Source organism: Acomys minous, assembly GCF_964271855.1.
Source record: "Acomys minous genome assembly, chromosome: 10".
Taxonomy (NCBI): Eukaryota; Metazoa; Chordata; class Mammalia; order Rodentia; family Muridae; genus Acomys; species Acomys minous.
In genome coordinates, this window is record NC_140491.1 from 35039405 (window position 1) to 35053702 (window position 14298).

Consider the following 14298-nt stretch of genomic DNA (forward strand, 5'->3'; position numbering starts at 1 on the left):
CACCAGGCAGAGGGAGAGCCTCCCGTATATAAAGAACAGCAAGTGTGAAGACCCCTGCCTGAGAAGCAAAGATGACAAGAACAAAGGCAGGTAGGTTCCGGCTGTGTGACTAAAGGCCTTGGGCACCACATACACCCAGCAACAGGAATTCTTCCCATAACGTAGCACAAAGACAAGAAAGCTGGACTGGAAATCGGCATCCCTAGATCTGCGTCCTGAGTCTGATGCTAACTCGCCTTTTTCCTCGTGTGAGTCCCTCCCTGGGACTCAGTCTCTTCATATGCCAAGCGGAAGCAACATTCTCTATCCATCCATCTCTGGCAAGGCTCAGAGTGAGGCGGGACTACGCGAAGCTCTTTAAAATGTGTCGCTTTCCTCACGGGTGAGAAGAGTCACGGGAAGGCTGGGACGGCTGGCCTCCTGGTGGCCTTTAGCTCTTTCGTCATTTTTAGTTTCCTGGCATCGTCATGGGACTGACCCTCCCTTCTCCACTTCCAGCCAGTAGTGATTCAAGCTCTGGCTGAAGGCCCAAGTCTTGGTGGCTTGTGTATAGAGGGGCTGAAGGGGAATTCTGGGAACGTGCTTGACGCTGGCCCCTTGGTTCTTTCACTGTTGCTTTTACCGAGGCCCATAACGTGAGCCTTAATTGCATAATGAGTGTGAGCATTCAGGGGCAAGCCTGAGAGAAACACTCAAAAGGAAAGCGTTAAACAAGGAAACGGATTGTCCTAAAAGTAAGGAGAGAAGGTAGCTTGAGTACCCGGAAACATCACTGTGGAGCTCGTTCTCAAGGCCATGTTTTAGAAACCAGGGTGCACGAGAGGGATTGTCTTTGGAAATCCCCATATGCCCTGGAGGTGGCCCGAAGCTCTGTGGAGTTTTGACAATGTGAGAGTTGGGTGTGGCGGCAAGGGGAGGGGGAGGGCCGGAACCTCAGGCTTGGTAACACCAGGGCAAGACCCAAGTGATGGAGGAAAGAAAGAAAGAATACAGAATAATGATACAGGTGCAGGGAAGAGGGCAAATCAATTCCAGGACCTTGCACCAAATCTCTCCCTCAGACCAAGACAATGACTGCCTGGGCCTGGGACAGTGTTAGAGAAACAGGGAAAGTGCTATCGCTAATCTGTCATTTGCTATCTGTTATTATTGAGGACATCAGTAAGTGCCTGATAAACGTTATCTCCTATAGTTCCCACAGCACCCCTGGGACCTAAGGGTGAGCCTCACTACATAATGACTTTGATCAGAGGCCCAGAAATCACGTGCTCGTTCATCAGAAGATAGCCTGAGTCGCCGCATAAAACTCCAGTTCCTAGATAAGGAGACTGACTAAGTATGGGCCCAGGTCATGCAGCAAATGAAGGCAGAGCTAGAATTTGAACCATTGCTCTTGGAAACATGTGCCCAGACAGTGTGTCCTGCCAGGCAAAGAAGGAAAGCAAAAAACCATCCTCTGGGAGGAAATTCAAATCCTTAGCTTCCAGTCCAGTGCCGCCCTGACTCAGCGTCACCCAGACAAGTCCTGTCTCCTCTTTGGTCACATGCTTCTGAGGACCCATCTCTGCCATCACCATCCTTAGCTCAGCTTATGAGCCTCTCTCATCCTTCTAGGGTCCTGATGCACACAGTTGGCCCCTCTTGTCGCATTGCCTCTTGTGCCAGATTTAAGTGTTGACTAGAGCCCAAGGTCTTGAGATATATATATATATCAGACCTGTCTGTTTATCTCCTACAGGTTTTTTCACTGGTTCATTAGCAAGTTATTGAACATGGCTTTAAAGTCCAACAGACCTAAGTCTGTATCCAAGCTCTATCACTTGCCTTAAACAAATTATTAACCATCCTAGGATTCAATTTTTCTCCTCTGCAAAATAAGAATAGCAATGCCTTTCTCCTCAGCACACCGCTGTGCCTGGAGATATCATAGCTCACACCAAGGACAATGCCTAATGTTCTGTGTCTGCAACTAGGAGGGCGGTGCTAATAAGCAAAGCTCATACTACATTAGGAATGCTTGAGGTATAAAAGTAAATAAATAAAAATTGCCTTATATACTTCTAAAGACCTGTAGGAGACAGTCAAAAAGGAAGCAGCTGACCTCCAAGTCTACCTAGAGTGATACAGACCTGGAAAACGGGCATCCACTTGGCACTCTGCAGCCTCCAGACATCGAGTCAGATGAAGGCTCTGCAGGAGAACAGAGGATGCTCAAAAAAACCAAAAAAAAGTATGATATGAGAAACATTTGAAAAGACCAGTGAAGCTGGGTGTGGTGACGCACGCCTTTTATCCCAGCACTTGGGAGGCAAAGGCAGGTGGATTGCTGTGAGTTGGAGGCCAGCCTGGTCTACAAAGTGAGTTTAAGGACAGCCAAGGATACACAGAGAAACCCTGTCTCAAAAAACCAAAAAAGGAAAAAAGAAAAGACCAGAGATAACGATCTAGGACAGTGGGAGACTGGGACAGACAGACTGACAGCAAGATGACCAGAGGAGGCCAGGACGTCACAACACCCTACAAACAATAGGTGCTCAGTACACATTCAGCAGGAGAAAGCCAGTCCACGTGCACGGAGAGAGCAGAGCCATGGGGTTCTCCGCCACAGCCGAGGCTGTGACCTGGAGCACATCTGAGCCCTGCCCTGGCTTAGATCTCACACTAGCCGTGAGACTGGTCCCACTTCCAGGATGCTGAGACTGGGAAACAATGCTGGGCTCGGGCAGAGAGGCATGTTTCTGCCTGCTCAGTTCAGGAGGAGTTGGGCTGACAGAGGCTGGCCTCACCCTCTTCAGGTCACACCTATCTCTGAGGTAAGAAGCACTAATCGCCTTACCAGCATCGTCACACCCTCTCCCTGGGAACTTGAGCCTCGGTTCCTTTTTCATAACTCTGCGTGGGATTGGTCCAGAGAGTCTGGTGACTCACCCGGCCTCCAAATCTACCTAGCATCGAGCAGGGGAAATCAATATAACTCAGACAAAGCATGACAGTGAGTGCACGTTTTGTTTCATCGACCGTAAACCCGAATTGTCTGATGAGAAGCAAATTACACCTAAAAGAATCATCTGGGGGTTGCAAAGATACAGCTCAGACGGTACAATGCCTCGCCACACAAGTGCAAGGAACCGAGCTCGAGTCCTAGCACCCGCATTAAAAACCTGATGACAGTTGTAATCCCAGCACTGGGGAGGCAGAGACAAGCAGGTCCCAAGGGCTCACTGGTCAGACAGCTTAGCCTAGCCACAATAGCACACACATGTCACAACAAATATGTGGAAGTCAAAAGACTTCCCACATGTTTCAGGAGCATGTGGGTCCTGGGGATTGAGTTAAGGTCGCTGGGCTTGGCAGCAAGCACTTTACCCCCACTGAGTCTCCTCTACAAATCCCCTTGAGTTGGTAGGTCGTTTCTTTTTAGCCTGAGGTAATAGTTATTGTACAGATCTATTAGTTTATCCACTTGCCTATTGAAAGGCAGCACGCTGGTCACTTCCAGCTTTTAGCAATTAAGAAGACAGCTGCTGCAGATATTCACGTGTCAGCTGCTCGAGTCATTAACCATGTAGTAATGTGGCTGCTAGGTGGGTCTTAGGCTGAGGACTGGTCTCACACTGTGAAAAGCAGTCAAACTGTCATCCAAAGCGGCCATGCCATTTTGCAGGAGCTGAGGATACAGTTCAGTGGTGCAGAGCTTGCCTAGTGTGCAAGGCCCTGGGCTCAATTCCCAGCTCCTCAGAATGCCTGTGTCATCTCCACCAGCAATGACAGAATCTTCCTGATGCTCAGCCTCCTTGCTAGCATTTAGTGTTATGCATGGCCAGTTGGTTTCTTTCTTTCTTTCTTTCTTTCTTTTTTATTTCTTTAAGACTAACTTATATCACCAGGCAGTGACGGCACATGCTTTTAATCCCAGTATTTGAGAGGCAGAGGCAGCTGGATATCTGTGAGTTCAAGTCCAGCCTGATATACATCAAGGGCTACACAGAGAAACCCTATCTTTAAAAACCAAAAAGAAAAAAGAAAAAGAGTTGTGTCTTTTAAAGATCTATTGTATGTATGTATGTATGTATATGCACATGTGTGCAGGTGCCCAAGTTGGCTGGAAAGGGGATTAGATCCCTTGGAACTGACTAGAATTACAAGTAGTAGTGAGACACTTGATATTGATGCTGAGAACTGGACTTGGGTCCTCTACTTTTGTCAAAATGTAAACAAAAAAAGACTATAAAGGAATGATTTTGGCCAGGCATGGTGGCCCACGACTTTAGTCCCAGCAATCAGGAAGGCAAAGGCACCTGGATCTCTGTGAGTTTGAGGCCAATCTCATCCACAAAACAAGTCTAGGAGAGCCAAGGCTACACAAAGAAACCCTGCCTCAACAAAACAAAACAAAACAAAGGAATAGATTTGCTGTGTGCAGCCTTTAAACTATAACAAAATATCTGTGGTTCAAAATAAAGTATCTTAACAAACAACTATGTCCTTGTTCCTTAATAAAGGAGCAACTAGGGGCTGGAGAGAGATGGCTCAGAGGTTAAGAGCACTGACTGCTAAGTTCAATTCCCAACAACCACAATGGTGGCTCACCACCATCTATAATGTGATCTGCTGCCCTCTTCTGGCCTGCAGGTGTGCATGCAGGCAGAGCACTGTATACATAATAAAAAAATAATAAATGTTTAAAAAATAAAAAATAAAAGAGCAACTCACAAGGTGGTTTCAGCATAAAATCAAAGTTAAGCATCATCACTAAGGGAGTTACGGTCTCCCATGTAGGTAGAGAACTAGAGATTGGAGGTATAAGTGATGAGTGGATAGATGACAGGTAGGTAAGTAGGAAGACAGACAGATAGACAGACAGACAGACAGACAGACAGACAGACAGACAGATATGCCCAGCGTAGAGGATGGGATCATTCAATGAAGAGGAAAACAACACAGTGTTATAAACAAGTAAAGGGGACACCAGAATAGGAATAATAAGTGAGGAGGGGGATGGGAAGTCAGAATAAAGGAGGAAGTACAGGAAGAGGCAACTAACACTAAAAGCCTTTTGAAAAGCCATAGGAAAACTTAGTACCGTGTCCTAAAAATATATGTATATATGAAAGGAAGTTAAATGGAATCTCCACGTGATAGGAAAGACAACACCCCAAGTGGGCATATTATGACACCAAGTAAAACCTCCAGTGCCAGGAATGGGTTACATCTTGTTGAATTGTTGCCAAAGTCGTCCCACAGACCACCTCCCCCAGACATAACAGGCCATTGCCAAAGCTATTGGTTACTCTCCACAACCTAGTAATAAGGCCCTCTTGCTGAAAACTCCATGTTACTTATGTCATCAGACACGGAGGAATTGAGCTACTGCCCAACTAGAGGCTTCACCACCATTGACTAAGCATTCATGGTGTTGGCAAGTATTCTGCATGCTACCGGAGGAGAAAGATAGTCATCACGATCATCCTGTGACCTACGACAGCTACGTGCCTTCAAGGTATACTGGTACAGTAGTAACACAAGTAACCAACCACTTTTAAAATCTGGATTTAAGGCCCATGCCATGAGATGGAACACATGCCTGACACCGATAAAGTGCCCAAGAACCTGAAACTAGACCAGACATGAGCCCCAGGAGAAAACTTAATACTGTTATTCTGCTAAAGCAAAATAACAATAAAAACGACTCCCAGTTAAATATTTCTATACCCACAGATCAGTGCATCACTCAAGCCTCATCACGGAGATTTCTTATGTTCAGAGAATGAGATGCTTTGGAGCACTCAGCCCTAAATCTGCCTTTATCAAACCCTTTCCCTCTACAATCAATGATATGCAGAGGATAAGACAGAAAGACTGTGAGAGGCAGAAGTGGCAGGCAGAGTCACCCAGACACAACAGGGGCACAACAGTACACATGTGAATTCACAGAGACCACGACAGCACACACAAGATCTGCCCAAGTTCAAACCAAACTCCCAGCACTGAGAAGGCGAGGTGGACACAAAGTCCCACTCCTAATCAAGAAGCATGCTGGGAAAGAAAAAAAATCCATTTTCTCCTATAGAGCATCACCGGCTCCATGTCCAACACTGTCCAACACAAAATGGACTCCATGTTTGGTGGGAGGGTGGCTTTTTTTGTCTTGTCTTTTTTGTTTGTTTGTTTGTTTGTTTTGATTTTCATTTTTGTTTAGTTTGGGGATGCTGACATCCATGACTCATTGGTTGTGTGCCCTTGAACAAGCTATGTACAAAGGCTTCCAAATTCTGGGGTATGTACACTCCTTTGAGCCACAAGGATTTTATTTTTTCTATTTTATCTTTTATCTTTATTTCATGTGGACTGGTGTTTTTGGGTCTGCATACATATCTATGCAAGAGTGTTAGATCTTGGAGTTACAGACAGTTGTGAGCTGCCATATGGGCACTGGGATTTGAACCTGGGTCCTCTGGAAGGGCAGTCTGTGCTCTTAACCGCTGAGCCACCTCTCTAGGACCCAGAGTTACCAGGATTTTAATCCAGTCCCAGTCTTCCAATGGGAAGGAAAATGTAGTGTTTAATACAGTCCCAGGCATCTAATGAGCATTGCTGATGAACGAAAGCTAAAATTCCTAGGTTTTGTTTTGCTTTAGGGTGTGTGTATTCAGGTTGAGTAATAAGGGCCCTTGCATGTGCAGCCTGCTCCTCAGGTTGCAGAGTTCCCAAGCGTTCAGAGGTCAGCATAGACAGATGCCCCAGGAGGCACGTGTTTGTGGCTGAGTGGATATATGCACGTGTGTCTGTGTATATATATAAAATACTTTTACTCAGAACAACTTGTGGTCAATGAATGAGTTCAAAGGTCATTTCTTATTACTTATCATAGTATCAAACAAGTTAATAAGTGGTTAGATAATTAATTGCTCAAAGAGAAAAAATTTTGCTTCTGTTGAAGTCTCTTATCTGACCCAAAGGTTGTAGATACTGGAAAACAATGTGATGACTGGCCAGAAAGGCTTTGGTTTATGGGTTTGGTATGGATCAACAGTCCATGCCTGTTCAAAAGGTCTCCAGCGCATAGTTTTCCTAGTAAAGGAGGGAAGACTGATCTTGCGGTGCCCTTTGTCTCCAGACACCCTTCCCACCGCCCTTCCAGAGAGGACCCCTACAGCATCTAAAGGGGGGAACCTGGGCCTTAAGAGGCAGAACCCCGATGTTCCTACCATTATCCGAAGCTAGTTCCCGACATCACGCTGGGATTCAGAGTGTGGCCCAGGGTGCAGCACGGTGAGCTGCCTACACTTAGTGCCCAGTGCCTCTGCCTCCCAATAGGTAAACGTGGCTCGGACCCTTCGTTCTGAGCCGATCTCCTTAACCATGAGTCATGGGGTTTTTTTTTTTGTTGTTGTTGTTGTTGTTTTTTAGATAAAATTCTTCTCTAAGTTATTGTGAAAACTGGGCGCTTACACTGAACGCCGGCTGTAGCGAAAGCTACCCTGCTTTGTAGCCTGAAGGAAGAGGATCATAAATTTGAAGACAGCCTCAGAAGAAAAAGTTGAGGGATGGAGATAAGGCTCAGTCGGCAGAGTGATTGATTGCTTAGCGTGCACAAAGGCCTGGGTTCAGACCCCTGCACTGCACAGACCAGGTGTGGTTTCACTCACCTGTAGTCCCACCACTTTGAGGTAGGAGGGTGGGAAAGTTCAAGGTTATCCTAGGCTATACAGTAAGTTCAAGACTAGTATACATAAGATCCTGCCCCCCACAAAAAATTTACAAAGTCTGGCAGGGTGGTGCATACCTTATAATCTCAGCAACGAGAAGGCAGAGGGAGATTTGAGGGCAGCCCGGTATACACACTGAGATCCAGGCCAGCCAGGGGTATATGAGACAGAAAGAAGAAATGGAGAAAAATAGGAAGGGGACAACGGAGGGAGGGAGGGAGGGAGGGAGGGAGGGAAGGAGACTGCATATTTCTTGGCATAAATTTATATTTAATAAATGATGACAATAACTGATGTTTATTGAATACTTATCTATGCCTGCCTATAAAGGTTTCATCTCATTTAAACATTCACAGCACAGACTGGTAGGCACAGTCGTCCCGTTCCCCCCCTCCCCCCCCCCCACCCCATTGTACAGATAACAGACTCTTACCCAAGGCTGCAGTCGGTAAGAAGGGAATTTGTGTCCAGGCATTTACACTCTTGTTGTTAATACTTTTATTATCAACAAAAATCATCCCAAAGACAGGATTCTAGAGCTTTGCTCCAACTGTGCAGGGCGTTTTTCTGCCCCAGAGTGCCCTCCGATCACCGCACTGTGAGCATGCCTCCTTTCCCCCAGCCTAGTTGCTGGATTTCAGCCACCACTTGCTTATCCCCTTGATGTTCATTGAATATTCCCTATGTGCCAAGCACTGTGGCTGGCCTGGGTTATAAAGCCCTGACTGGCTCAATCATGGTCTCTGCCTTCACATTGCTGAGGTGTGAGAAGGGAAAGGATCCAGCCACACAGAAACCATAAGGGGAAAGGACGAAAGTGGCCGTCCAGTGGGAATGAACTTGGCTGACATAATCTAAGAAGGGACAGAGAGGGTGTGGCTGGAACAAAGAGCAGGAAAACAGATGGCATGACATGGTCCCCTAGGACTCAAACCTGCACCTCGCAGACTTCCTGCACATGCCTCCCTGTATGGTATGCAGACCCTTGAAGGTACTGCATCTGAAATGAAAAGCAAGCGCCCTCTTCTTCCACCAAAAGGCAGCTGCCCATCTAAAGACTTGCTAAATACCTTTATTTCCTTGGGTTTGAACCCAATGCCTCATCTACACTGAAAGAACACTCTACCCCAGAACTACACATGTCACCCCCCCACCCTAGTTTGTAGGCATCATGCTAAATGCCCAGTTGACCACAAAAATTGCTATGTTGTATCAGCTAGCCTTGAACTTGAGACCCTCTTGTCTCAGCCACCCAGAAGTTGGATTGTAGGCTTATACCACGTCAGCCAGGCATCTTCTTGAATTTGTCCTCTGTGAGGCCATGATGCTGGCCTCCGTTTGGAACCTGTCACCGGCCGTCTGAAATGTTAAATTGATGCTCTAACTGTCCTGCCTGTCTCCAGCCTCTTCGCCTGCTACGCGAGAGATCCTCTCACAGCCAACCTGTGGATGCTACAACGGTGGTACACACCTCTAATCGCAGAACTCAGGAAGCCAAGCCAGGAAGACCAAAAAGTTCAAAGGCGTCCTGGGATATTCACCCTCCAGTCTACACCAGCTGTACTACCCTGACTGCTCCGAATTTCACCATAATTCCACCTTGTCTCTAGAAAGAAAAAGAAAAAAATTAAATAACTTCTCCAAAGTAAGAACTCTAGTAGCACCCTGGCATGGTGGTGCATGCCTGTAATCCCAGCACTCAGGGAAGCAGAGGCAGGCAGATTGCTGTGAGTTCGAGGCCAGCCTGGTCTACAAGTGAGTCCAGGACAGCCAGGGCTACACAGAGAAACCCTGTATCAAAAAACAAAACAAAAAAACAAACAAAAGCAAAGAACAACAACACACACTTATTTGAAGTTTACAAAACAACGTGGAGGCCAAGAACTAGAAAAACTTGTCTTACTGTCTAGGAATGACAGAATGCAGGTGTTAACAAAGTCCATGGTGATATTAAGACCACAAGACAAGGGTTCTTATGCAAGCTTCCCCTACATATGTCAACAGAGCAGAGCTGGAAGCCAAGACTCCTGCTTCTTAGTCCTGGAAACCCATCCAGACCAGCAGCCACTCAAAGTTCAAAGATAAGAGAAGCAAGGCCATTGCACACACTCCAGGAAGATACTCTGCTGTGTGGCTTTTTCTGGGAAATGTGAACAAAGTATATTCACTCCAGAAAGACCCTGAAGACAAACCAAAGGAGCAACTCCCACCCAGGTCTCTCTTAGTAAACCAGAGAGTGTATTCAGGTAACTCACAGGACCATGTTGAGCAGGAATGTCTCAAAGCCAGCTGCTGTAGCACCAGGAAGACCACTTCAGCATGAGTGACAGCTCATGAAAGCTATGTCCCTGGAGCTCCCAGCCCAAGTTGCAGAGTGGTTGGCCAGTAGGAGAATCTCCTCTTCCCCACGGTGTTTTACTGACATTATCATCTCAGGGAGGGGCCTGTGGACCACATATGTTTCAGGAGCTTCCTGAGCCTTGTAAATTTTGTTTACTTCCTGGAACTTGTGTGGTTCATTTTCTTCCTGAATTGTTTATGAGCTTCCCTCCTCCTTCAAGGAGAAACTAATCCAATTAAGAGAAAATTGTCTGGGAAGCTGGAGAAAGAGCTCAGTTGTTAAGAGCATGTGCCTTTCTTTCAGAAGACCTAGGTTTGGTTCCCAGCGCTTGCACGGTGGCTCACACCCACGTGTAACCCCCAGTTCTGTGGGATTCGATGCCCTTTTCTGACATCTGCTGGTGGTGCAAGCATGCAATGCACATGCGTACACTCAGATACGTACCCAGACACATAAAATTAAATGAAAATAGTCAAATGCATCCATAGTAAAGGTCTGCTGTAGGCTGGATTGTGCCCTCCACCAAGAACATCATATATTAAAGCACTAAACCCGTCAGTTACTCAGAATGTGACATTTGGAGATAGAATCTTTGTGGAAGTGACCAAGTGGCTAAGTGTTTAAATGGTTGTAAGAGCAGGATCCAATCCAATATGGATGGTGTCCTTGTCAAAACAGGAAATCTGGGCACAAGGAGAATACCATACGAACATCATGTTTCCAGGACTGGGGGATAACACCTTTCTAGTGTTTATGCCTCCCACTGGGCATTAGTTTTTCATGGCAACCCTAACAGACTAAGGCAAGCTCACCAGAGGAGTGGTTCTGTTTTATGTGAATGCCTACATATGTAAGGAGAGGTTTCTTCAATATCCCTTGGTATTGGCGGGGGTGGGGGAGGAATCTTTAGATGGAGCCCCAGCATTATGTAAAACTGGGTATAGTGGCAGATGCCTGTGGTCCCAGCACTCAGATCATAAGGAAAGGAGAATCGGGAGCTCAAAGTCATCTTCTGCTACATGGTAGTTGGAGGGCAGCCTCAGAGTCCCAAAACAGCAGAGTCCATAGAAATGGCCAAGAAAGATGCTTTTAGAGTTTCTAGACAAGTAACGATTATTTTCTAAGGAAACGACAGGGAAGGCTGGGGAAGTGGATCAGCAGTTGAGAACATTTACTGCTCTTTTGTTAATAATTTCTTTAAATTATATTTTGTATATGGGTGTTTCATCTGTATATACATCTGTGTACCATATGCATGCCTGTTGCCCACAGAGTCCAGAAGAGGGGCCTCAGATTCCTTGGAACTGGGTCATGAGCCACCATGTGGGTGCTGGGAATCAAATCCTGGTCCTCTGGAAGAGAAGGCAATGGTCTTAACTGCTGAGCCATCTCTCCAGCCCCACACATATTGCTCTTGCAGAAGACCCAAGTTAGCAGCCACACAACAGTTCACAGTTACTTAACTCCAGGCTCAGGGATGCAGGGCACTCTTCTGAGCCCATGGGCACCTACCTGCACACAGGCACACAGATACACACACACACACACACACACACACACACACACACACACTTAAAAGAATTTATCTTCAGGTGATTTATTTTCTTTAAGAACAAAACAAGCAAGCTGGGAGTGGTAGCTCATGCCTTTAATCTCAGCACTAGGGAAGAGAGAGGCAGGAGGATCTCAGTGAGTTCAAGGCCAACCTGGTCTACAAAGTGAGTCTACAACCTGTTCTACACAGATAAACCCTGTCTCAAAAAACCAAGAAGAAGGCAGAGGAGGAGAAGGAGAAGAAGAAAGAAGAAAGAAGAAGAAGAAGAAGAAGAAGAAGAAGAAGAAGAAGAAGAAGAAGAAGAAGAAGAAGAAGAAGAAGAAGCATTTAGCCATGGCTTACAGCTGTGGGCCCAAAGTCCTTCTTGGTGAGGTAGCAACTATCAGTTAGCCTGGTAGAAACTACAGAGTTTTCTGGTCATTGTTAAATACCCTGAGCTCAGAAACTGCTGGTGTTGGTCACTCTCAAGGAACTCAGCTGCCTCTAAACTCCAAAACAATCAACCAGTTACACAGCTACATAGACAAGGCTGGACAAAGATTTTAGACTTTACCCAATGTTGGGTAAAAGTCTCCAAAGCCGGGTTCACTTCTCAACCAGGTGATGGTCTAGGAAAGAGCAGATCCCTGAGCTCCAGGCTGTGTTCTGACCTTTAACCCCCTGTGAAATCCCAGCCCCTTTCATCTGCTCTTTCCTGTCCTCATTTTGCCCCTGGGAAAGACTCAAGGCTTGGCCAGTGTGACCTCCCAGGTCCCCTCTCAGCTCCGCTCTGGGCTGCTCCAGATCCTCAGCTTGTGTTCGGTACGCCTGGGACAGGGTCCAAGCAATTCCTAAAGGGGTCAAACAGATTAACCATTGGGCTGGGTCAGTTCCAAGAAAGATTCAAAAATTAACCTAGTTTCATGTTTTCTCTTTTAATCTTTACCAGGCATAACTCTGGTGGCGAGGTCCTACCTCCCAGCGCAGGCGCCATTCTGCAGCCCTCCAATTGATAGTACTCCACTCCCCCACAACTTTTCTTCCCCCTACTAAATCCCACCAATCCTCGCTTCCTCCATCAAACCACTTCTGAGTCCTCAGTACCCCGTCATAGCCTCCTCCAGCCACCTCACCACACTCCACTCTATCTCAGCATAAAGCTGACAGCCCAGGGTCATGGTGACCATGTCCTATGGCTTTCTTCTTGCTTGGCTACTTCCCTTGGGAGCAGAAACCATGCTTCGTCTGATCCCCTATCATAAGAGCCTGGACCCGACACAAACTCAGTGTTGAGAGGTCCAAGCATTTGGGATTTCATTTCATTTGTTTCTTCTATAATTTTAAAGCCCTAGCCTCTAGGAAAGTAAGTCCTCAAGTGTTCAGAGCAGCTACAGCTCTCTTAGCTCCTGGGTCCTCCCAGGAGCACCATGACCAGGGCTGATCACCTGATAAATAAAGTCCACATCACAGGAAAGTGAAGCGCTTTGCTTTAAAACCAGACAGCAGGTTGGAGTTTTAAAACCAGACAGCAGGTTGGCAGTAGAACCCAATGGCGATACCGGAGAATGTAGCCACTGCCTTGTAAGGAAATGTAGCTTGGAGTCTAGGAGACAGCTCAGTTGGTAGAGTATGCTTGCCTTCCCGGCATTCATGAAGCCCTGGGTTCCATTCTCAGCACCACACGAGCTGAGCACGGTGTGCGCGCCTGTGATCCCAACACTGGCAAGACGATAAGAGGGCGGTCAAGGTCATCTTTGGACACAAAGCATGTGCTTAAAGCCAGTGCCTGGGCTACATGAAACAAGAAGGAGAAGGAGGGGAGGGCAGAAGAGAAGGGGAGGAGTTGGGGGGAGGAAGAGGAGGGGCGAAGGGGGAGGAAAGAAGGAGGAAAAGGAAGAGGAGAGGAGGAGGAGGGGAGAAGGGGAAAGAGGGAGGGAAGGGGGAGAGGAGGGAAAGAGAAAGAGGGGAAAGGAGTGGAGGAGAGAAGGAGGAGGGGAGAAGGAGGGAAGGAGGAGGGGAAGGAGGGAAAGAAGAGGGAGGAGGGAAAAAGAGGGAAAGGGAGGGAAAGGGAGGGAAGGAGGGAGAGAGGGAGGGAGGGGAGGAGGAAGAAGAAACCATAGCCTGGAGCTGCCCCCATCCAACACGTAAACACACACACAACAGAAATATCTTCATATTCCAGCTACCTGAGGCGTCATCCCTGTAGAATCTAAGACTCTGCCCTCCCATTGTAGTTGTCGTCGTCATCATCGTCGTCATCATCATCATCATCATCATCATCATCATCATCATCATCGTTCTTGAAGCAAACAACAGTCCAGTGCAGCTGCCAGGCCCCAAGCAACCTACGATGCATTTCCTCAAAGGGCCCAGGAAATTCTGAACTGAATAGTAGTTTCTCCAGGTCCCAGGATCCTCCTCCTCCTCCTCCTCCCCTTCTCCTCCTCCTCCTCCTCCTCCTCCTCCTCCTCCCCCTCCTCCTCCTCCTCCTCCTCCTCCTCCTCCTTTGTAAGGAACTAGGTTAACAGACAGAAAAGAGGGATAAAATTTTTTAAATGCCACAAGGCTGCACCATGGTGGCACACACATTTAATCCCAACACTCAGGAGGCAGAGGCAGGAGGACCTCTGAGTTTGGTGCTAGCCTGGTCTACAGAGCAAGTTCCAGAACAGCCAAAGCTACACAGAGAAACCCTGCCTAGGAGGGGGGAGGAG

The 14298-nt window shown here is 47.0% G+C and overlaps 1 protein-coding gene across 1 annotated transcript in view; it reads right to left on the reverse strand.

Moving 5' to 3' along the window:
* Positions 1–14298, reverse strand: part of LOC311606914 (uncharacterized protein) — a 29258-nt gene that overhangs the window by 8293 nt on the left and 6667 nt on the right. The window contains exon 3 of the mRNA XM_084798303.1: positions 13771–13943. Coding sequence (XP_084654429.1) covers positions 13771–13943 — 173 coding nt within the window. The remainder of the gene's footprint in view (positions 1–13770; positions 13944–14298) is intronic.